This window comes from Amphiura filiformis, chromosome 4 (genome assembly GCF_039555335.1).
Source record: "Amphiura filiformis chromosome 4, Afil_fr2py, whole genome shotgun sequence".
Classification (NCBI taxonomy): domain Eukaryota; kingdom Metazoa; phylum Echinodermata; class Ophiuroidea; order Amphilepidida; family Amphiuridae; genus Amphiura; species Amphiura filiformis.
The window spans coordinates 54,740,757-54,763,277 of NC_092631.1; the positions used below are offsets into that span (position 1 = coordinate 54,740,757).

General features: G+C 37.3%; 1 protein-coding gene and 1 long non-coding RNA gene across 2 annotated transcripts; both read right to left on the reverse strand.

Moving 5' to 3' along the window:
• Positions 1–4,653: 4,653 nt before the first annotated feature.
• Positions 4,654–18,094, reverse strand: LOC140150266 (sodium/calcium exchanger 1-like). Its single transcript, XM_072172271.1, has 8 exons — positions 18,070–18,094; positions 17,289–17,519; positions 15,955–16,059; positions 14,983–15,213; positions 14,193–14,291; positions 13,603–13,857; positions 6,925–7,159; positions 4,654–5,253 (listed from the first exon to the last, which is right to left on the reverse strand). Exons 1-7 carry the CDS (start codon positions 18,092–18,094, stop codon positions 6,933–6,935), a joined length of 1,173 nt encoding a protein of 390 aa, XP_072028372.1. The 3' UTR covers positions 4,654–5,253; positions 6,925–6,932.
• A 661-nt stretch (positions 18,095–18,755) lies between these two features.
• On the reverse strand, positions 18,756–20,045 carry LOC140149878 (uncharacterized). The gene is made up of 3 exons (XR_011858760.1): positions 19,940–20,045; positions 19,284–19,514; positions 18,756–18,857 (listed from the first exon to the last, which is right to left on the reverse strand). It is a non-coding gene; the product is annotated as an uncharacterized lncRNA (long non-coding RNA).
• Positions 20,046–22,521: the final 2,476 nt, after the last annotated feature.

Here is a 22,521-nt window from a genome sequence, read left to right on the forward strand (position 1 = left end):
ATTATTATTATTATTATTATTATTATTATTATTATTATTATTATTATTATTATTATTATTATTATTATTATTATGATTATTATTACTATAAATGGTTTACATACCTTGTGAAGTTATACATCGATGCGTTCCAGCTTGTACAAGCATAAAAACAAGAACAGCAAACACATCCATTATATGACATACGTCCAAGTATGTCGCATAAAAGTTTCCAGCAATGTGAACAAAATAAAAATAGTACTTCAAACGTTCAATATCCTAGTATTGTCGCTCTATCGGCTCTATTTAAGATTTTCGTGCAACAATTCATCTATTCAGTATGTGAATGAAGGTAACTAAAACTGCACACTAACACTTGCCAACAAAGTGTTATTCAACTATCTTATATTTTTGGTCAAGGCATTTCATGCACAGATGAAACCAACCGAACCGAACAAGGTCTTCTTGAGTGCTTACTTGATTTTTTTTTTTTGGTTTTTAATCATCTCAAATGGCGATAAATTTAGTTTTCAACTTTAATATCTCTATTTTGTGCTGTACATAACTGTTTTTTTATCGCCAACATTTGCTCCTGATCTATTATAGCAATCTCAAATCGCACGACGAACTATATAATGGCCTCGTTGAACTTAAAGAGGTGGTGCTATGATTGTTTCACACACATTTCTCGGAAATCATTTGATCTTATTCGTTATCAAATACAATATATTGCAACCCAAATGAGCGTTAACTACGGAGCCCACGAAGTGACATGTAGAGACAAAAATTATCTCGGGCCCCCAAGTCTTTACATGTCACTTCGCGGGTTCTGTACCCTAACATATTCAGCTGTGTTTTTTATAACCATAATCTAACCATATCTAGAACAGTAACTCTAACCCTATAACGCCTAAATCTTACTAAAGCCTTTTCCACCCTGATGTGGCAGTGACGTCAAAGCGTTGAGGCAGCTGTTTCGCGCGCGCATATATGCGGCGTCTTTAAGCGCGTGCGTGTGTACGCCAGCGCTTTGAGCGAACACTAGCGATTTGTAGCTGCGCCCAATAAAATGACTTTTGTAGAAGAAGCTACCGATCCGGACAGTGAGCTCCTTTCTACAACCGAGACACCGAAACTTCATCATCATCAGTCTTGACAACAACAATTTTATTTGGCTGCAGCATCCCTTCAGTATCTCCCAGGAGGTGCTGGACATACAGTAAGTACAGTGTGCGCGGCCGTCCCGGTTTCCTCTTCCCATATGGTGGAAGATAAAGGGCATATTCTTTCACAGGCTCGTCGTCTTCAAGACGCAGTATATGGCCGAGAAATTTGAGTTGATGAATCTTGACTCTGGCAACCAGTGGAGTGGTGTTGGTCAGATTGTAGATGGTTTCATTTGGGATCCGATCCACACGCTTGATGTTTACCATGACTCTGTAGCAAGATGTTGCGAAGGCATTGATCTTGTTTTCCATGTCCTCGGTGATTATCCATGACTCACACCCATACAGAAAGACAGTAACACAAGTTGTCTCAAACAGCTTGATTTTTGTTTCGATTGGCAGGGATGGGCTTCTCCAAGGGCGTTCCAGTTTCCAGAAAGCTGCCCAGGCTAGTGCTTTTCTTCTTTTTATGTCTCCAGCACTGGAGCCCATTTTGGAACCCAAGTACTTGAAGTCTGTGACATGGTTGATGGTACTACCATAGACCTCAAGTGCTGGTTTGGGCGTTGCAGTTTGCAGCCATTTATTCTGTCTGAGGTGCGCTGATGACAAGGCCTAGATCTGATGCTGCATTTGCAGTCCTAGTAAGCTGCGACTGGGCCAGGGATGTGGAAGATTCCAACAGGGCAATATAATCAGCAAAATCCAGGTCATTCAGCATCCTAGCAGGATACCTGCTTGACCGACGTGGGTAGGTAACAATTCCAGCGTCAATTCCAGAAGTCGATTTCTTCAGAAGGTAATCTACCAGGATAATGAACAGGAATGGTGCTAACACATCACCCTGAAGCACTCCAGTTGTTACTTGGAAAGGCTCTGAGATACTTCCATCTACCATAACGGCACCATTGGAGTCCTTGTATAGCACCTGGATGGTATTTACCACAACCTTTGGTATTCCATAATGCCGCAGCACTGAAAACATGACGGACCTGTTGATGGAGTTGAAGGCTTTTTTGAAGTCCACAAAAGTGACTGTCAAGGGAAGTTGGTACTCCTTGAAGTCTTCCATGATCCTCCTAAAAATGTGTATTTGCTGAGCACAGCTGCGACCTGACCAGTAATGGATCAATGTGAGGTCGGATCATGTTCAAAAGGATCTTGTTGTACACTTTTGCGGCAACGGAGTTTGTCATGAGAGAGATAGGTCGCCTTTCTTTGGTAGAGGAATGATTACATTTGTGACCCATTGACGTGGCGGTGTCAGCGTTGAGAATACTTCCATGCAGAATTCGAGAATCATATCAATCATGCTATCCCTCCTCCCTGAAGTGCTTCAGCAGTTATAGCACAGTCCAATGCTGCTGCCTTGTTGGTCTTCATGGCTGCTATTGCTTCGACTACTTCTTCACGAGTTGGGGGCTCAGTGATGATAGGAAGATCTTCAACAGCTGGTGCAGGAAGTTCTGAAGCTGCTTTGCCACTGCCATTAATCCCCCTGGTCTGCGTTTGCTCGGACTATGTATGCCCTCTACAATCGTTGCACCACAATCCAACATCAATTGTAAGTAATAAGCGGTCCTTAAACCATGCCTTGACTGCATCCAGACTTTGGATGATGGCCATCAATCCAAAAAGATCCATTATAAGAGGTATATATTCACTCAAACACCAATATAAAGCAAATTGACACCAAATTGGAAACTTTCAAACATTTTTAACAAATATTTTCAGTGTTTCCTATTTTTATCTTATAAAACATAAAATATGTACAATTAAAGTCTTGATAAAAATATATACCACTTTACAAATATCCTGCATTTTGAAATAAGGAAGATTTTACACAACAAATTTCCCTTTGGTTACTGAAAGAATATATACATGGTGATTTAAAAAGAACTGTACCCAACTTCACCATATTTTTTCATGTATTTGTGGAGCTTGTACATGAGAAAATTAACTATCATAGAAAGCAATGGTAAATGTCCTGCAATAGAAGTTTTGAGTTTTCGTAACAAGTGGTTTTAATCAGCAGATATCGCATTTTTGAAGTTATCATCCCATTTGTAGACCAATTACAATGTCAGGTTTGCTAAAATTACTGTATCATTTTATGTAATAGAATAAAATTGTAGTTTGAAATTTGAATTCAAATAGAAATGGTACTGGTGCAATATCCATACCTATGTAAAGACCTGTTTTTTCACAAATAATTAGATTGCTAACGCTGATATCCTATTACAGCTTGCAATAAGAAATGATTGAAATTTGCTTTATTTATTTATCAATTCGTATCATATAATTTCTGTTGAAATAAAAATGTTTGAGGCATCAGTTGAGTGTGCACACAATGATGTAGAATAGATAGTGTGAATGTGTGAATCCGTGTGCAAAATCGTTTTTGGTGTGTTTTCTAAGAATATAGTTTTCTTCTTTTGCTGTTAGAGTTAAGAAATTATTTTTTTTCACCAATAATAGGAAACATACTATCGTATTACAGCTTGCAAGAAGAAATGATTTCAATGTCAGTACAGCTCAACTGATCATACTTTTCCTACATTCGACCTTGCATGATTTTTGAGTTGACACAGTCATGAAAATAACTATAGATACTTGACAGACCATTAGTAGCCCAGTTCTGAACCTTTTCATTGATCATTGATCATGGATCAGTGAAGATAAGAAGGGATTATAATATATCCGTAACCTTGATATTATAGTACATCTCGAGGAAAAAGTGCAATGGACATGTTTTCATTTTATGTTTCAAATATCCCGCGCATGAAAATTGAGTATTTAACCCAAAATGGAAAATTTATTGGAAATCTGTTTAACAGATTTTTTTGACATCTTTTTCTGCACTGTATTATACCTAAATTAAGAAATTTGATAAATATTCAAAGAAAATATAGGTCATCCAACAAATTTGGATTTTTACACATTTTGGGGCAAAAAAGGAAAAATAATCAAAAATATCAAAATCTGTTTTAACAGCTTCATTCATCGAGTCATAACAAACGGCCTACATGCTTAATTTCTAATAAAATATTGAAATTGTGAAAAATATAGGTATTTATTGATTTTCATGTTTTTCTTGCAAATATGCTAATAATATGCAAATTATGAAATTGCAAAATAAAGTTTCTACATAGCATACATCTTTCAAGTGTGATGTTCAAAATGACAGACATCAAAAAGAGATTCGATGAAATGTAAAGGTGTAGTAACAATTTTGGCATGGACTGTCTGGTTAGGAAAAGTACGGTAAATTGAGCTGTAAGTATTTTATTTTTATTTTTGAATTTGGGTACAGTTCATTTTGAATCACCCTATAGTAACAAAGAGCTTGTAGATCCACCCGTAAAATGTCATTATGTTCTGCGTAAATTTTGCTGATAACTAATTACGACTATACATGTATATTGAAAATTTTGATAAAAATATACACCAACTTTACAAATATCCTTCATTTTGAAATAAGGACAGATTTTACACAACATCCATCGGATATTGAAATAATATATAATACATGTAGTAATATTGAGCTTGTAGTCCATCCTTAAAACGTCATTATTTTTTTGGTAAATATTGTTGATATCTAATTACGACTATTATTAAAAACCTGCATTTTAAAGAATATTTCATTACTTGTGGCAAAATGCTCGCAACTCTAAATTTATATTGACGTAGGCATTCTATAATACGATCACGCATCTTTTAAAATAGGGTCAAATTTAGAATGCTATTAGTTGACTTAACTATTAGAAATCTTTCGCCAACAGAAAGTTTTGCAATAAAGAGATTCCACTGAGTCTATAACTTTATAGCCGATTCCCTTTTTTGTTTGTTAGGTAAATGCTATATTTTATAGAGAAATGGTTGGGAACTTTCAAAGAAGTTATACTTAAATTATCAAATAGGATATGAAGTATGAAATTTTATGAAGAAATACATAGTATGCAAATCATACTATATCTGTAAACAATACATAATACATCGAAATCAAAATCTAACTTTAATGCTGAACTCTATGCAAAAAATATCAGCTGCTTGCAGTGGACTTTCTTCAAGGAAAGGCAGATGATTGTTGCGTTTGGTACCAGTCGTTCTGAAAGGAGATGGAAAAGAAAAACACATGAGGAGATTGTGAAGCCGTTGCTGTTGACCAAACTGAACAGGGTTATATATATCTGTTGATTCAATGCACATCCGACTCAACGATAATCTTTAGGAAGCTTTGCTTGTCGATAAATAATCTGCAAACAGATGTTGACGATAAACAAAAGAAGACGCTCATTAATGTTGATGTTGGTGAGTAACTATAACAATCGTAAAACACCACACTAAATAAGTCGCAATTTTCGAATTGCAAGTCGCACCAGGAGGTTGAGAGTCCATAAGCGCAATGTCAGGTCAATGATAAAATGAAAGTTTAGGGTTGGGATGAATACGGCAGACATTGCTAGCTTCTACCGGCAACCTGTCTTTTATTGATATTTTGATCATTAGATCATAGTTGTCGATTTACTATTGACTAGTTCGTACGATGTATTTAGAAATTGATTAGTAATGGAAAACACGTTAACATAAATTTATTAAATATTTGTACCTAGGTATTTACAACACGTGACTTAACCTGTTAACATAGAGCGTGTTTATAGTGAGCCAGATTATCCGGCATTTAGCGTATAATAAACAGACAGGGTGCCGTGATACCGTTATTCAAGGAAGTGGAGCAGGGTTATAATATCTCCCCGAGCTCCTATTTGTCACTGTAATTACACATCACCTACAAAGTTTATTCGGTACTCTAGCAATAATGTTAAAAATGAGGCCGGTATCGTTTCAATGGCAAACTATTTGAAACTGGCACCATATATGTGTCTCCCATATTGCTTTGCGGTGGCCTCGAACACGCTGAGCTCAACCACCTGTGTCTGAATCGGATTCAGAATAGTGCTATTGGTTGCCACTATAAACAGCTGAGATCAGTGGCGTAGCCAGGATTTTCGAACCGAGGGGGCACAACTTGCAAATGTACCGACGGAAATATTTTTTGCCGACGGAAGTTGTGATTTGTTGACCCAAAATTTTTTTGCATGGTTTGGAAAAGTGAAGAGCAAAAAAAAAAAAAAAGGATTATAGGCGGTACCAACATAAAAAATTCAATTTCATTAACAATCTTTCATTTTTTAAAAATATAATTCTACCCTTTTTTCTGTCAACCAGGGTAAAAAATAGTATTTTGTTTTGCACAAACGCCTTCCGTCTACCGACAGTCTTACATGTACCGGCCCCCCTCCCCCCACTGGCTGATATAACGGATAAGTTATATTCCAGCCTAATCCCATATGCGCGCATATAAGGATACCGTATAAATACCGTACATCACATAGTGACTTATTAACGGTAATAAGTGACTTAAGTCCATGAAGGCCGACCGTGTGAACACGACTACAAGCGTATAAGTACTGCGAATCAATTGTTATTGCAGTATAATTTTTTCCGTATACAGCCACTATAAACACGCTCATTGTTCTATGCATTCACTAACTCATGCAATGACGCCTATTGTCTAGAGTTAATACTGATAATCCATCTTCCTTGGTCACACATCCCCGTTCTAAAGTTGCCTCACTGGTGTCTTGACGGACTTAAATTCATACTTTTTAAATATGTAACATATTTATATCAAAACTTGATAGAATCGTCTATGCCATAGAGTAGTAAATAAGACCGGGAAATACAATTTCTTATTAATACTGACTTATAGACTTACGTAAAGTGTCAAAGCACCAGACGGAGTTCGAAACTAAAGTTGTCGTTGAAGTTATCCGTTGGGTTATAGAGGACCGGAAGTTGTGACGATGTTTGCACAATGCTGCTCTTCTGCGGCTGAGCGCGTCGCAACATACGACGTCTGAAAAGTAGACACGTCACTGCAATGGTAGCTAAAATGGCTGTACAAACGACGGTTACAATAATAGTAGCCGCTATTTCCGTGGCACTCAGTCCTATTTTAACAAAAAAGATAATTATTATTATTTTATTATTTATTATTATTAATCAACACTTATATGGCGCTCTAAACAATGAGCACAGCGCCTTACAAAATATACAGACAAAAATGAAGCAAGAAAAAAAATAAAACCAACATTAATACTTGAAAGCAGGCACAGACACCGCCTCCCTCAACTGGAGAGACAACTCATTCCAAAGCCGTGGAGAGGCAACAGCAAACGAATGATCACCAGCTCTCTTATTTGATCGTGGAACCAAGAGCCTTGTTGTATCTGAAGAGGATCGGAATCTGGGCCTATTTTCGTGCGTTACCGTGTCGCTTAGCAAGGTAAGCAGGTCACATAAATATGGTGGAGCGACATTCATCAAACACTTATAGACATACAACAATATTTTAAACTGTATTCTGTCCTTCACTTGAAGCCAATGCAAGGAGTTCAGGAGATCCGCAGAGCACCTGTCCCATCCACAAGCAAAAACTAGCCTGGCCGCCTTATTCTGGACACGTTGTAGACGTTTGAGGTCGGCTTCACGAGCACCAAACAAAAGAGAATTAGCATAGTCTGTAAGCCAAATATATCTCTTTAAGACCATTTGTGTGTGTGTGTGTGTGTGGGGGGGGGTGCATGTGGGGGGCACCTTTGTTTCCAATGGACATGTTATTGAGAAATTTCATTGTACAAGGAATACATTTAAAAAATCCGACATAGCCCCCGCATGAAAAGTATTTAATTATCTTTGTAATCACTCAAAAAGCATTTTGTGTGTTTTTACATCCGAACTAGGTGCTATTAAATTTTTCATGAGCCTTTTTATTTTACATGTAAAGTCTATGGGGGTGACGATTAGAAATGGACGGCAATATTGAAAAACCCTTTTGGGCCATTTTAGACACTATAATGCCCGTAAAAAAGAATAGCGCTTAGTTCGGATGTAACACACAATGCTACCTGAGTGAGTACAAACAAAATTAAATACATTTCATTCGGGGGCTATAGCAAAAACAAAAAATGTCCTATACCTTAATGGTTATGGAACAAAGGTGGGTGGGTGGGGGGGGGGGGGTAACCCACATACTTATTTTTTGAATTCTGGTGCTATAATTGTGTCGGTAGGAATGATATGAATGCATACACCACAATTCGGTGTATGCACTTATCATGACACGAATGATGTTATCGCAGTGTGCAAAGGTGGATGAAGTGGCTCGTAGACATTTGGCATAAACTTTTGCAGAAGTGGGAGCAACCCTTTCAAAAATCTGGATCCGCCCTTGACAGCGTCTTCTATTGATCACGAATAATAATCAGTTGATAATAGAAATTGTTGTTGGTGACCCTGAATTGCTCACTCCAGTGAGCATGATATTCTCAGCGTGCTTTAACGTACCTATTGAAGACTAAATCCACCGACAATAGTGGTTGACGTACCAATTAATTATTGGATCCATTCCGGTTCAGTGATTATTTGTGCTTTCAATCATACGAAAGTTTTCTCGGATGAGTACAGGATGGCAATGACATTTTGACCGTCCATCCTCATGGTAAGGGTTTCAAATCATTCTATATGATGTAAAGCCTTCCGAATTTAATAGTAGACTTGTTAAGAGGTGAAAATAGGGTGAACGCTGCATTTTTTAGTACAAAGGTCCCACTTGGTATGGATGCTCCTTGGGGCAAGAGGAAAAGATTTATCCAAAGAGACACTCTGTCTCTATGCATAAAACCCCCTAATTAGCATAAATTATGCTAATTAGTACCCAAAATATGTTTTTTTCTACCTTTTGGACCATTTCGCCAACAAACATGTGTAAACATTTGAAATTGGCTTAATTTAGGATAAGAAATTAATTTTTGGGATTATTTTGGGAATCCGTGGCCATTTTGACCCTCAAAATCCAAGATGGCCGCTGACCGCGATCTTTAAAATTGGCGTTTTTACAACTTGTGAACCGTTTGAGCTACAAACTTAAGTGACATATCAATTTCGACTAATTTTGGCTGGGAAACTCATTTCTGGCCTTGTTTATGTGATAAGAGGTAATTTGAAAAATGTATAAAGGTTTTTAAATGTGAATTCCATGGTGCCTGGCTATATTGTAGAAGGATGAACATCAAAACTATGTGTTAATATACCTTAATTTTTGGCACCATTGGGGACGCACCTTATAATGCATGTTTTTTCAGTCCACTCTATTGATAGCAGCAAGCGTTATTTGATTTAAAATGATCAGTGTGGATACACATGACTGGAATTTGGTTTAATTTGCAGTCGAATTACGAATCCAGTATCATCTGTAAAATTATGAGGGCAAATGAAAAAAATAGAAGCTTGTTACACAGAACTGTTGAACAATACGTCGGATATCTGCGGGTATGACGATTTGCCCAGCTTTAGCAGTAGATGATATTCCTGGTTGTGGCGGTGGTGCGATCGAGCAGTGCAGCAGTAGATAGAGTATGACATAAAAAATCTGCAGAAGCGCTGTCAACCAGCAGAAGGTGAATCGGGACAGCTAGGAGAAAGGCCGAGAGAACTATATACCAAAACAGCAAAGGTGAATGAGCTCCCTTTATTATATAATGCCCTAATCCAATCAACAGAAAGGACATGAAAGGTCGAGAGCAAGACATTGAACTCCATTAGAGTAGATGGAGATGTGTGTTGTACACATCGAAATATTGAGGTAAATATCTCAATATATTTGTGTTTAATGACAGTTTAAATCTACTTTGCTTGTTTATCTACCAACCAAATGAGCATACAGAGTGATATCAGGCGAATGAGTTCTGGCATGGTTTGTGAATCCCAAGGGACAGCAACTGCAAATAAAATCTCTTCTGAAACAAAGTACTTCTTTTGTTGGGAGTCTGAAGACAATCTTTCATACATATGCTGTTAGATGCAACTTGCATCGATGTCGCTATACGTCCTGCTTCTTCACAGAAGATTGTGTTATCGCTACCTGTGTATGCAAAAAAAAAGCGAATCCCAGAGTGTGCCACGTCATCTGCGTCAGGGAGGCTCCATTATCTCTTATAGTGGCTATGAATGTGCAAATGAAATCGGGTAAGGAGAATCTTATTGACATGCTGGCAGAATGAAGACTTTTTCAAGGGTTGAATAGCGGCAGCAACTGGCAAGGCAGGAGCAAGGCCAGTAGCAGTAGTTTGCCTCAACTCAATATATTGAGTTTTCTTCATCAAAATGAACAGCTGTGCCTGATACTTGGTGCACTTGTCTAGTCCTGCAGATGCGAGATGCACTAATGAAAGAATGTGCTCTCCTATTGTTTACTAGCTGTGGTCCACCCACTGTACTGCACTCCAACATGTCACCTAAAACTGACCACAACATCTTTTAAGAATGCATGGCCCCAAGTAAGACAAGGTACTTAACTTCAGTAATGTCTGTATCTGAAAAGTTAGCTACTGTACAGTAGCTGATCAGCTACCACGACGGGTGTCTGTCCTGGATTGAAGTATTCAATGGCGTGTTTGATTGTCATCAATCATCAGACAGTGAAGCATATTGTAGTAGGCGGGAGCATGTAGGGCTTTGAAATGAATGAAGGAGGACATGGATGAACACTGTGCGTGGTAGGCAGCCCAGGAAATCCAGTCGTCACTAGTCCGCAGCGTTTCCAAGTGATCATCTACATAATTCAACCACTGATAGCCATCTTGGAGGACCTGCTGCAGTGATCTGGATGTAGGTATTGGATGGCTGTTAATGTCATGCAGTGATGGAACATGAACAATTTCATCCTTAGGCAAAGATACATCCACTGGGAGTGGTCGCACATGCTGATGCCAGTTCAATGCAAAACAGACTGCGATTACGCAGTTGTTGATGAGGGATTATAATCAATGCTGTCACTTCCTCCAGTCGTGAAGACTCCTTTGGTGGCTACAAGAACTACAACACCTTCCCATTCCCGATAGGTAATGAGTTGGCAATATCAATGCTCAGCCTCGTTCTGCTGGCATGCCAATAAGACTCTCCTTTATACCCGTCATCATAATGTACCTTTATTGCCATCATGAGAGATAATGTGGTCTCTATTTCACGCAGATAATGTGGCACACTCTGAGGATTTGCTGATATTTTGTATACACAGTTGAACATGGTGGTCTGAGCCAGTGATAACACACGCTTTGAGAAGAAGGATGTATATTGACATCGATGCAAGAGCTTCACAGCATAATAGAAAAGATCTCAATGTTGAAACAAGAGAGTCTGCTTCTGAGGTATTTGAGAAGAGTCTGAAAACATTTGCTTTTTATCCAGCATATCCTTCACAGAATCTTGACTGCTTGTGCCATAATCCTCCTGTTAGATGAGAGGTGAGATGCTATCCTTCATCTCCTGACCACTTGACTGAGATCTTTATTAAATACCAGATCCCAACAACCAGATGACCTTTGTACTTCTTGGATGTCAGGGTTCAAATTGACCATATCCTGGGGAAGAGGAAAACCAAGAGATACAAGACGCTTATCGTAGAGTGTTGTTAATTTAGCCGTGGTCAAAGTCGGCAGTGCCAGATGCTCGATGGTCTTCAATGTATACATCCTTGAAACCTTGTGCTTTTATAATTTTGGCAGTGTGGCTTTCACGAACAATATATCCGCCTTTCAGCCTTTCTATAAAGACTGCTAAAGGCATGCAATGTGGGATTCATAAACCATGCCACAACTCATTCACCTTGTTTTCACCGGGCTGTTTTGGTGTGTACTTCTCTCAGCCTTTATCAGCCTTGCCTGATCCACCTTCTGTTGGTTAACAGAGCTTCTCCAATAGCTCTACTACTGCACTGCTCGCACCTCCGCCACACCCAGAGATACCATCTACTACTATAAAGCTTGGCAAATCGATCGCCATACTCACTGAAATCTAAGATATTTTTCAGCCGTTTTGTATAGCAAGCTTCTATTTTCTTTAGGTTGTCCACATAATTTTACCGATGCGGGATGTAATTGTTTCATCTCTGACCAACGAATAAAACGCAAATTTCAGTCATAATCATGTATCCATCCATACTGGTCATTCTAAATCAAATAACGCTGGTAGCTATTAATAGAATGACCTGAAAATAAGAGTTAAACTGTGTAAAAACATGCATTATCAAGTGTGTCCTCAATGGTGCTTAAAATTAAGGTATACATATTCATAAGTAAGTTTGATGTATGTTCATCCTTCTACCATCATGTATAGCAAATGCCATTGTACCTCGGAATTCATATTCAAAAACCCTGGTACGGTGGTACCCTTTTCAAATTGCCACGTATCACATAAACAGTGCCAGAAATGAGTTTTCCAACCCCAAATTAGTACAAATTGTGACCGTCCACGGCGAATGAGCCGTAAATTCCTCCCCGGTCAATTTTGTTTTATTTCGTGTTTAAAAATAAACATCATAAACTTAAAAATGGTATATCATTTGACTTCAAACGATATCCAGAAGCGGGGTTAGGGTTTGTTAAACTTTGCTCCTTCAAACAAAATTATAGCTTTTTACGTTTTTACATGTGTCTCTTTTTCCACATTGTTGGCAATAAATATCAAACAGTCATAATTGGCGGTCATTTCAAATCATCCCCAAGTCAACGAGGTTTAAGAAAGCACTCTCATTGTTAATTGTTGGTTATGCATACCTGTACAAAATAAAATGCCGGCCTGGTAACCCACCACTTGAACAGGACTTAGCAATATAAGCAAACAAAGACCAGAGCTATTAAAAGTTCTATAGCCATCTAAGGTAGAAGCTTATTATCCACTTCAACAATAGGATTATTGATTAGTTTTTGACTATCGAAATGAGACGGATGTCGGGCCAGATTAAGTTACCGATGAATATGACCTTCGTACACATTTTACACCGTAACTCAGAATACAATTTAGGGAATTTACGGCTCATTTGTGCTGCCGGGTCACAATTGATATGTCACACAAATGTGAGATCAAATGGTTCAAAAGTTGTAAAAATGACTATTTTAAAGATGGCGGCCAGCGGCCATCTTGAATTGGAGGGTCAAAATAGAAGCGGTACCCAAAACAACCCCAAAAATGAATTCCTTACCCTAAAATTAGCCAAAGTCGATTATTTATAGTTTGTTTTAGGTAAAACGGTCCAAAAGTTAGAAAATATCATATTTGTGGTACTAATTAGCATAATTTATGCTAATTAGGGGTTTTATGCATAGAGACAGAGTGTCTCTTTAGATGAATCTTTTTCTCTTGCCCCAAGGAACATCCATGCCAAGTGGGACCTTTGTACTAAAAATGCAGCGTTCAACCCCTTAGCAAGTCTACTATAAATGGAAACCGCGATTAAATGTAGCTGAGTAGGAGTTAAGGAACGTAAGAGGATTTTATTGATGACAATGATATCTGTACATAAGAAATTATTTTATAGAAAATTTATTTTCCATACCCGTTCTAGGCTCGCTAATACTCTCAACATCATCGTCAACAATCACAACGGCTGCAACAACATCAGATGAGGTGGTAGAGACTGAAGGGCTAATGGGAGATAGTGATAGCGTAAAGGTCTCATCCCCTTCGACGATTTCGTCATCTTTAATCATTATTGGGAAATCATAAGTAGACTCCGCTGCAGGTATGGTTACCATCATGTTAATAGGTTCAAAATCACTGCTATTAGCAGTGCCAGGTTTGGAGGTTACGCCTGGAATTATGACAGACACATATTATATTTGCGTAATAATATATTCCTCACAAATTGGCTTTATCAATATTAATAAACCTATATAAAGATTACTAATGAACATGGAATCAAAATGCTCAATGTAAGGAACATCATTGAAAATTATTGAGCACACAAGCTACCTCTGTATCATTGTGTATTTGTGTTCTATTGGCTATTCCAAAGCCTTTGACTGCCCCGTTGAAAATTGCCCTCTGATTCGCACCTGTCCAAAATTGCTCAATTTGTTGCGTGATTTGAATTAGCACTAATATGATAAATGAAAGCAATGGAGAGTAGAAACACTTCAGACTTACGAATGATAACATCAGCGCCTCCAATCTTAACAACCTGTACCATAGGTGTGTCGTCAGACTCGGAAAAGACATAGTTTTGAGTTCCCCATTGCACTCTGTCTGAATTATTCAAAGCATGTAATTTATTAAACATGTGGTTACTAACAACAGATGAATAGTTGTGATGAAATGATAAAATACATAGGCCAAATTGCAAAGCTTTTTAAAGCTGTTAGTTTAAAAGTGTCAGTGATTTAAATATCATAGCTATCAAATAAATGTAAAAATGCTTCGACAAGAAATATATAAGAAAATGAAACTCCTAATAATAATAATTTAATGATGATGCTGATAATAATGCTGGTAATAATAATGCTGATAATAATAATGCTGATAATAATAATAATAATGCTGATAATAATAATAATAATGCTGATAATAATAATATTAATAATAATAATAATAATAATAATAATAATAATAATAATAATAATAATAATAATAATAATAATAATAATAATAAAAATAACGATACTACTACCCCCACCACTAATACTACCACCACCACTAATACTGCTGCTGCTGCTACTACTACTACTACTACTACTACTACTACTACTACTACTACTACTACTACTACTACTACTACTACTACTACTACTACTACTACTGCTACTACTAATGATAATAATAACTATTATACAATTAAGATTATGGTGTAATAGGTCAATAGAGGTCATAAGATTAAAAGAAAACAAATCCTAGGCTATATTGTTCTTTGTAAGACAAAATAAAATAAGGAGCAACTTACTGTCGTCATCTTGAATTGTTATGGTCACCGTGTTTGTATCTCCAATCTGCAAAGGTTGTGACTCACTGATGACTAAAGCAAAGGTCTCATCTCCTTCAGGTTCATCATCATCGACAATAGTAATTGGTACACATTGTTCAGTGGTTCCACGAAAGGTAAACGCAGTCAAAGGTCGGAAATCATATTGGGCTTTGGCCGTGTAGGTTGTCGTACTAGCAAGAACATTAAGATCTGTAGCGTAGCGGAACAATAGCGAAAATAATAAGCAACTGCTAAGCACTATTATTGCAGTGTCGTAGAGCAGGCTAAAAACAATTTCAGTTGGGCAGAAAAAATTTACATGGACAAAAATCATTTGGAAGCTGCCGTGTCTTGACGCTTCATTTAGTATACATGATGTTAGTGAAGCAGGAGATTTGGGAAAAAAGCACATATTCTTACGATTTCGGTCCAAATGCCTGCATATTATGCGTATATTGAACCTGAATCCCCGGCCTGGTGTATATTTGCTATTGGTATGGATAGTTCCATAACATATTCTATAACACATATGACTATAATTATAAGAATTAACGAGTGTCACGAATGAAGCCATTTGAAGAAGCCATCGTTCAAGATGGGGAAGTCACATCATAATTTACTATGACAAGATTCGGATAAATTGACAAGGTTAAAGTATAAAATCCTACTTAAATAAGTCTTCCTTAAATTGAAAGAAAGTCAGTAAAAGATTGAATATAGCAGAATAACACAAAACCACGACCAGCTAATCAAGAAAGTCATGTATCTAAAAGAATCTTAGCTGTACATGGCACAATACTGTGTGAGAGCAAACATCTTCATTTCACAGTTTCATATGGGGATCTACAATCCTCAACATGCTCGATGCACTGTTTCATCAGGTCCGATGAACTTGTCGTATGTTTAAAATAAATAAAAAGTACACATCATCATATCGAGTAATATACTTACCGACAACTTTAGTAGTAGTTGTGTTGCCTGCTCTGATCATGCACAAGTTGATTGTCCCCACACCTTCAGGAACAGTGTAATTTGCAACAGCCCACTCGTATTCAGCTGAGAAAAAAGAAAGAAAAACTCAAACGAAATAATGATAATGAATATTCGATTTGTCTAAACTAATTTCATAACAGTATAAAACCAACATAATAGCGTAATGAGCTTTCCACATTCAACGAAGCAGTAAACAGGATGAACATTTAATACAAACTGACAACTCAGGCGGTGGTGGATGCGATATCGTCATTATTGACGTCGCCATTGGATTAACACATAATCATGAAATCTTCAAAAACAATTCTAAATTTGTTATGTGGTGTCAAAAACAAAATTATCTTATTCTAAAACCGTTGGGTACGACAATGTACCACACTGTAAGTATGTTGTTTTTCAATTTATAACTGCTAACCGTGTATTTTGAATGGGGCTGTCAGCCTTGTATTTTCGCCAGCCTCGAACGTCACGTGTCCTATGCCGCCTGTGACAACTCGTAGTGGTTGAGGATTTAATGCATGGGATTGTGTGAATATGTGGCATGTATTGTCTTTGAGACTATAACGGTCTGGTCAAAACAATGCAAATACTTAAAGGTATGCATGAGCAAACGTGTAGTATGAGCAGTGGCGTACGCAGCACATTGAAAGTGGGAGGGGGGGGGTAGGTTGTTCAGTTCCCCCGAATGGAGTCTGATTAGGAGTGTATACGAGCGGAATGACTGATTTCCCCCGAATTTCCCCCGATTTCCTCCGAATTACTAACAAAAGTGGGGGGCATGTGCCCCCTTTGCGCACGACACTGAGTATGAGGAGCACAGTATTTCAGATATTAGGTGAACTTGAATATTTACGAGTAGAAATAATAATCCTGAGCTGTGCTTAAGGATGCAGTATAATCTCATGTTTGGGAGAATAAATGATTCTTAACTGCGCGTGCATGCATCCCACATGATGTGATGACGGAATCACCCTTATACATAAGCACGCTTTCGTAGACCAGGCCATCGAAAGACCCGTGGCTATCGGTTGCCGACCTAGTGCTTGGCATGCGAGGGGTCTCAGGTTCAATCCTGACTGGAGCAAACAACTTCTTTGTTTGTTTTCTCTTTATTCCTCACTTCTTTCCCTTCCAGTGGACAAAAAGCCCTTGGGCATTAGAGTTAAGCCAAATTAATGGTTGACTTGTAGCCACTGTCCAATGCTATGGACTGTTCTACAATTACATTGAAAGGTACGGCCAAGTTTATTTCGCTTTAAGATGAAGAATCAAATATTTGGAGATTATTTTACCGTCATTATCCGTGATTACAACCAACAGGCGATACGGATCAGGTCTCCTATCTCCAACTGCATTCGAATCTTGTAACGTCAAGCTAAAAACCTCCGGAGCTTCTACAATGGGATCGTCAACCACATTCACTGTCACAATCTCCGTGTTCGACTGAGCGGTAAATGAGCGGCTTGCGGAAGAGAGATGCGCATCTTCATTTTCTTCAGCAGTTATTCCAGTAAATGTGACAACTGGTGTATATTAATAAAGATTAAGAGAAAGTGGAAATTGGAACATGTGTGAAACATACTGATACTGTCAAAGCAACAGTTACTAGGTGTATGAAAATCTGTCAAAGATATTCTTTGGTTCACATCAATTTCGGTAGTGACGTTAATGCTTTTTCGCGGTCAGCACCTGTAAGTGTGCCAACCATGTGCCTTTGTATGCATGTCCCGAATATAAAGCAGTCAATATTTGTTTATTTTCCGAATGGATGTAAGTTGCGATTGCGCATGCGTAGACGCACTCCGGTCAGTAGTTCGTTTCCATGACCGGGCATAGTTCATTTTGAGGGTATAGCTAATTCAATGACCGCACTTTTAACCAATCAGGTGACAGGAATATATATATGAGGTATATAATAGTAGCTACAATTACCATAATAAGTATAAAGTAAAAAGTGGCCACAATGTGCGCAAGGACGTTTTCTTTAATTTGAGATATAAGTGATGGCAAATCAGCGAGTTATGAAATGAAAAGCGATGGAAATTGCAGATTCAAAAGTGTAATTTTATTTACCTGTCAACGTTTCCGTAGACCCCATTGATTTTTACACAATTATATGCATACATCGGGCCCACAATAATACTAGTACGACATACTCAAAAAGTTCATATGCATGGACCATGCAGCATGGTACCAGCATGGACAATGGGGCCTGCTGTGGACAAACGCTGATTTTTGCATAATTTGCCGTCACTGATATCATCACTCGTCATAAAGTCTTCACAAAAAGTAACGCAGCTGTTGCAAATACCTTCAGAATGATTCATTGTATTCACAATAATTGAACATAGAAAGAACGATGGTTTGTTTACGTACATTTTGATACCCAATTTGTCCAATGTCGTTAAATACTAGCAACACAGTAGTGTGCTTTTAAAGCAGAATACCCAAATCTTAAAGTTGCATTTTATCCCGGGCATTTAATACAGCGATCAATGGTTATTACGTAAGAATTGTGGTATGTAAAACTCGCCATTAACTTCGAGCTGAATTCAAATCAATACAATTTACTGCAACCTTTAAATTCGATTAATTTTCCTTTAAAAACACCATTGTGTTGCTAATATTGAACGACGTATCGGGTATCAAAATGTGCGTAAATAAACCATCGTTCATCGACGATGGGTAGATACAAAGTTGACAGTGTCGTAAGTAGCACAAGGAGAGGAACGTTGTATTTTTCCATTACTTACTAAGCTGACGCGGAATTACGAATCCGTTATAGCTGACCTCAAATTCCAATAATGTCCTATCTTCTGGAATCTCTATGATCTCATCGACAGTGTTCCACCTAAACAGGCCTGTGGAGAATTAACGATACATGGCTTTCTATGATCGTGATCTTTTTGTGTGTTTTTGTGCACTCAAAAACACACTTGGTTCAGCTGGTTCATGGGTGAGATATATGGTTGGTTACTGCATAAAATTTTCACAGTAAACAATTGTAAAAGTTTATTATCTAGGTTTAAACATATTATATACAACTTATGTTACATTTGACCTTTTTCAGCAAGAACAAACCATGGCATATCTTTTATACACACGTGCGTCAGGAAAGAGTAATACTATTATTCTTTAATGTGCAAATAACTAACTTAACATTATTGATTCGTGTATCTATCAGTATTGAAATATCCCTTTGTAATGCTATTGTAGTCTTCCTAAATTTACGTGATGAAGGTCGTGGTCTACATACATCTTTTTTTGTTTATCCATTTATATCTCACCGTCATTATCTTCGATTATGAATGTTAAAATGTACGGATGTGCTCTGTTCCCACTGGGATAAAGGGGATCTTCCAAGGTTAAGGTAAAGATCTCATCATCCTCTTCCAGACTGTCTTCCAATAGTTGGACGGTAATGCTTTCTTTATACTCATCGACACGAAACTGCTTCGATTCGTCAGATATTCTGAAGTCAGTTCCAATTGTTGCAGTGACCTCTCCAACAAGTATATCTGTGAGAAAGAAAAAAAAAATGTTATTTTGTGTGATGCTCTTTGTATGAAGTATACCGAAAGAGAAATGAATCTGCATAAAATTTGCGAACAAACGGTTTGCGAATTAATGCATATTATATACATTATATACCTCCCTGCACACCCCACACATTCCTGCACACAATGTTTGTTTGTTTGTTTACCCAGGTTGGTCCGTGAGGGACACGTGCTAATCCATGAGAAATCCATGGACCGTTCCAAGCTCATACAATAAAAATGCACATGTGAACACACTCCACCTACCACCATTCTCACACCTATACATCCTCACCCTTTTCGGTTGTTTTTTTCATACAAAAGTGAAAACGCGCCTGCTGGCAATTCTACCTGCGATGCATGTTTTGGTTCCATTAATTTTGTTCAGATACCAGGGGAATACTTACTCACTTTACGGGGTTGGGCAAACCCTTCACGTAAAATGCCAACAGAGTAGGTATTATGGCCTTCTGAAACTCTGATGACGTTTTCCTCTCGATCGACTTCCCATCGAAACCGTGCTGTAAGTTAAAAAAAATATCCCGGCTCTAAGTGTCTTTACGAGGTCAAGAATACGATCGTAAATTGTTTTTCTTCAAAGAACCCGAAGTTCTTCTGCAACTGCCGATTCAGTTCTCATAATCTCTTTTCTTGCTGACGTACTCCTGATACTTTTGCACGCTAAAAGATGAATATTTAAGGAGCCGGATAACAACGTTTGGACAGTATTTTTGTGGGACATGAGAGCACATCAGACACACCAAATTGCATTCTGAATACGAAGAATGTCTTTCTGATATCAAATAATTTTGATTTTTTTTTTTAAATTCCCGATGTAACACAAATTTTATGGCAAATTATTAAAAACTTGATATATTTTATATCTTTGCTTTTTAACAGTCCTCGAAATAATCTTTATAAATATACATGTACTTAAAGTATATGAAGGTCTTTTGGGAAAAAATGTATATCTTCAATACGAAAGGCCAAAATTGTCAAATGATGGATGGCCTTTCCTCCCAGCTACAAACACTTCAAGTACATATCATTAGATTTATAAACTGTTAAAATAATGTTAAATATATAAATATTTGATAATTTGCAATAAAATTTGTATTAATGTACTTCGTGAATTTAACAAAAATCAAAATTATTTAATATCAGAAGGAAATTCCTCGTATTCAGAATATAAATACTGTGCAACGGTGCTATCCGATTCCTTAAATCACCACACTTTAGTCATCATCGTTGTGCTTGGAATAATGATATAAGGTAAAAATTTCAATTTATTTCAAACAAAATAGAAAAGTGTTTCAAATACAAACAAGAATAGTCTTTCAAAAAGACAAACATCGCTGAGGCAGTTGTAATGTGAAGTGGAGTAGGAGGTCACATAGGTTTATACAAGAAAGGATGTTGGAATTAAAAAGGATGGTTTAGTAAAATCACCTTTGGGCTAAATTGGAATGTTATTTAAATGCATTGTTCAAGTGAGTGGAAATTGCAATTTGGAATGAGTAGAAATTGTGAAATACATTATGTAGGCTTATATGAAGTTTATTATGCACAGTTGTCTGTTAATATGTATTTTTCATGTTCGCACGGCCACATTTTCTAATGGGTGGTCAGAGGTCGGCAATATAACTTACCCGGATGTGGACTATAAGTTAGTTAATGTCGCTTGAACAAGTTTGTAAGTTGGAATATTATCTTGTAAAATTTGTTATAAACAAGGATATTATCATTGAGTGCTAACAACGTAAATAGATGTTTATGTTTTGTATTATTTTACATATTTGTAACATGTTGTTAAAAACACCCCTTTTTCCTTGTTTTTTTTTGGTCACGCATGCGTACAGACCTTTATGTGAGCCCCCCCCCCCGGGGTGCTTTTATTTTATATATATATTGGTTTTGTTGGCGGCATCTTTTACGTGTAGCACATTAATATAAACTATGTGAACAGGCAGTTTGTGTGGCTTCGCTTTTCCTTCCGTCGTTGTTCTTTCTTGACGGCTTCAGCATATTGTGATTTCGATCAGCTCAATCATGGTAAGAAAATCAACATTTCATTTAGCTAGTAATTAATAAGCTTAACATCGTAGAAGTAATATTATGATTTCAGCAAACAAAAATAAACAAACAAATATCGTAAATTCACAGTCCAAGTGCACAAGTCGATAGTAGAAATTAATGTAGTGCACGACTTGAAACAAACAAATATCGTCGAATATCATAGTGCACAAGTTGAAACAAACCAAAATCATTAGATCATGAAGTGCTCGGATAACATAAAGTCAAGAGTGAATTTCAAATACACATTGAATCATGTGATATTGTCGCTAAAAACACGCACTGCGGCACCGTTTAATAAAATCCAAAATAAAAACGCATGAACGAAATTCTTCACTACATCAGTAGGCCTACATGAGTAGGAAAGCGATCTGCACCATGCAAAGTAGAGTGATTTTCAAATACAACAGAAATTCGAAGTCAAGAGTGAATTTTCATATACACATTCTCTCTAAAAAATACGCACTACTGCGGCACGGTTTAATATAATCCAAGAAACGAAATTTTTCACTCAATCAGTATACTCAGTAGGCAAGCGACCTGCACCATGCAAAGTCAAGAGTGATTTTCAAATACACTTTTTCGCTAAAAATACGCACTGTTACAGGTCCATGGATTACTAGGCCTATGCCGAAATCATAATATTACTTCTACGATAGTAAGCTTATTAATTACTAGCTTAGTATAAATGAAATGTTGATTTTCTTACAATGATTGAGAGCTGATCGAAATCCCAACTGCTGATGCCGAAGCCGTCACGCAAAAGAAAGAACAATGGGATGAACATGATGAAAGCGAGCCCACGCTAATTGCCTGTTCACATAGTTTCTATTTAATGCGCTACACGTAAAAGATGCGGCAAAGTACTTATGAAATTAACAACATGTTACTACGCCAAAGGAAATTAATCACACAA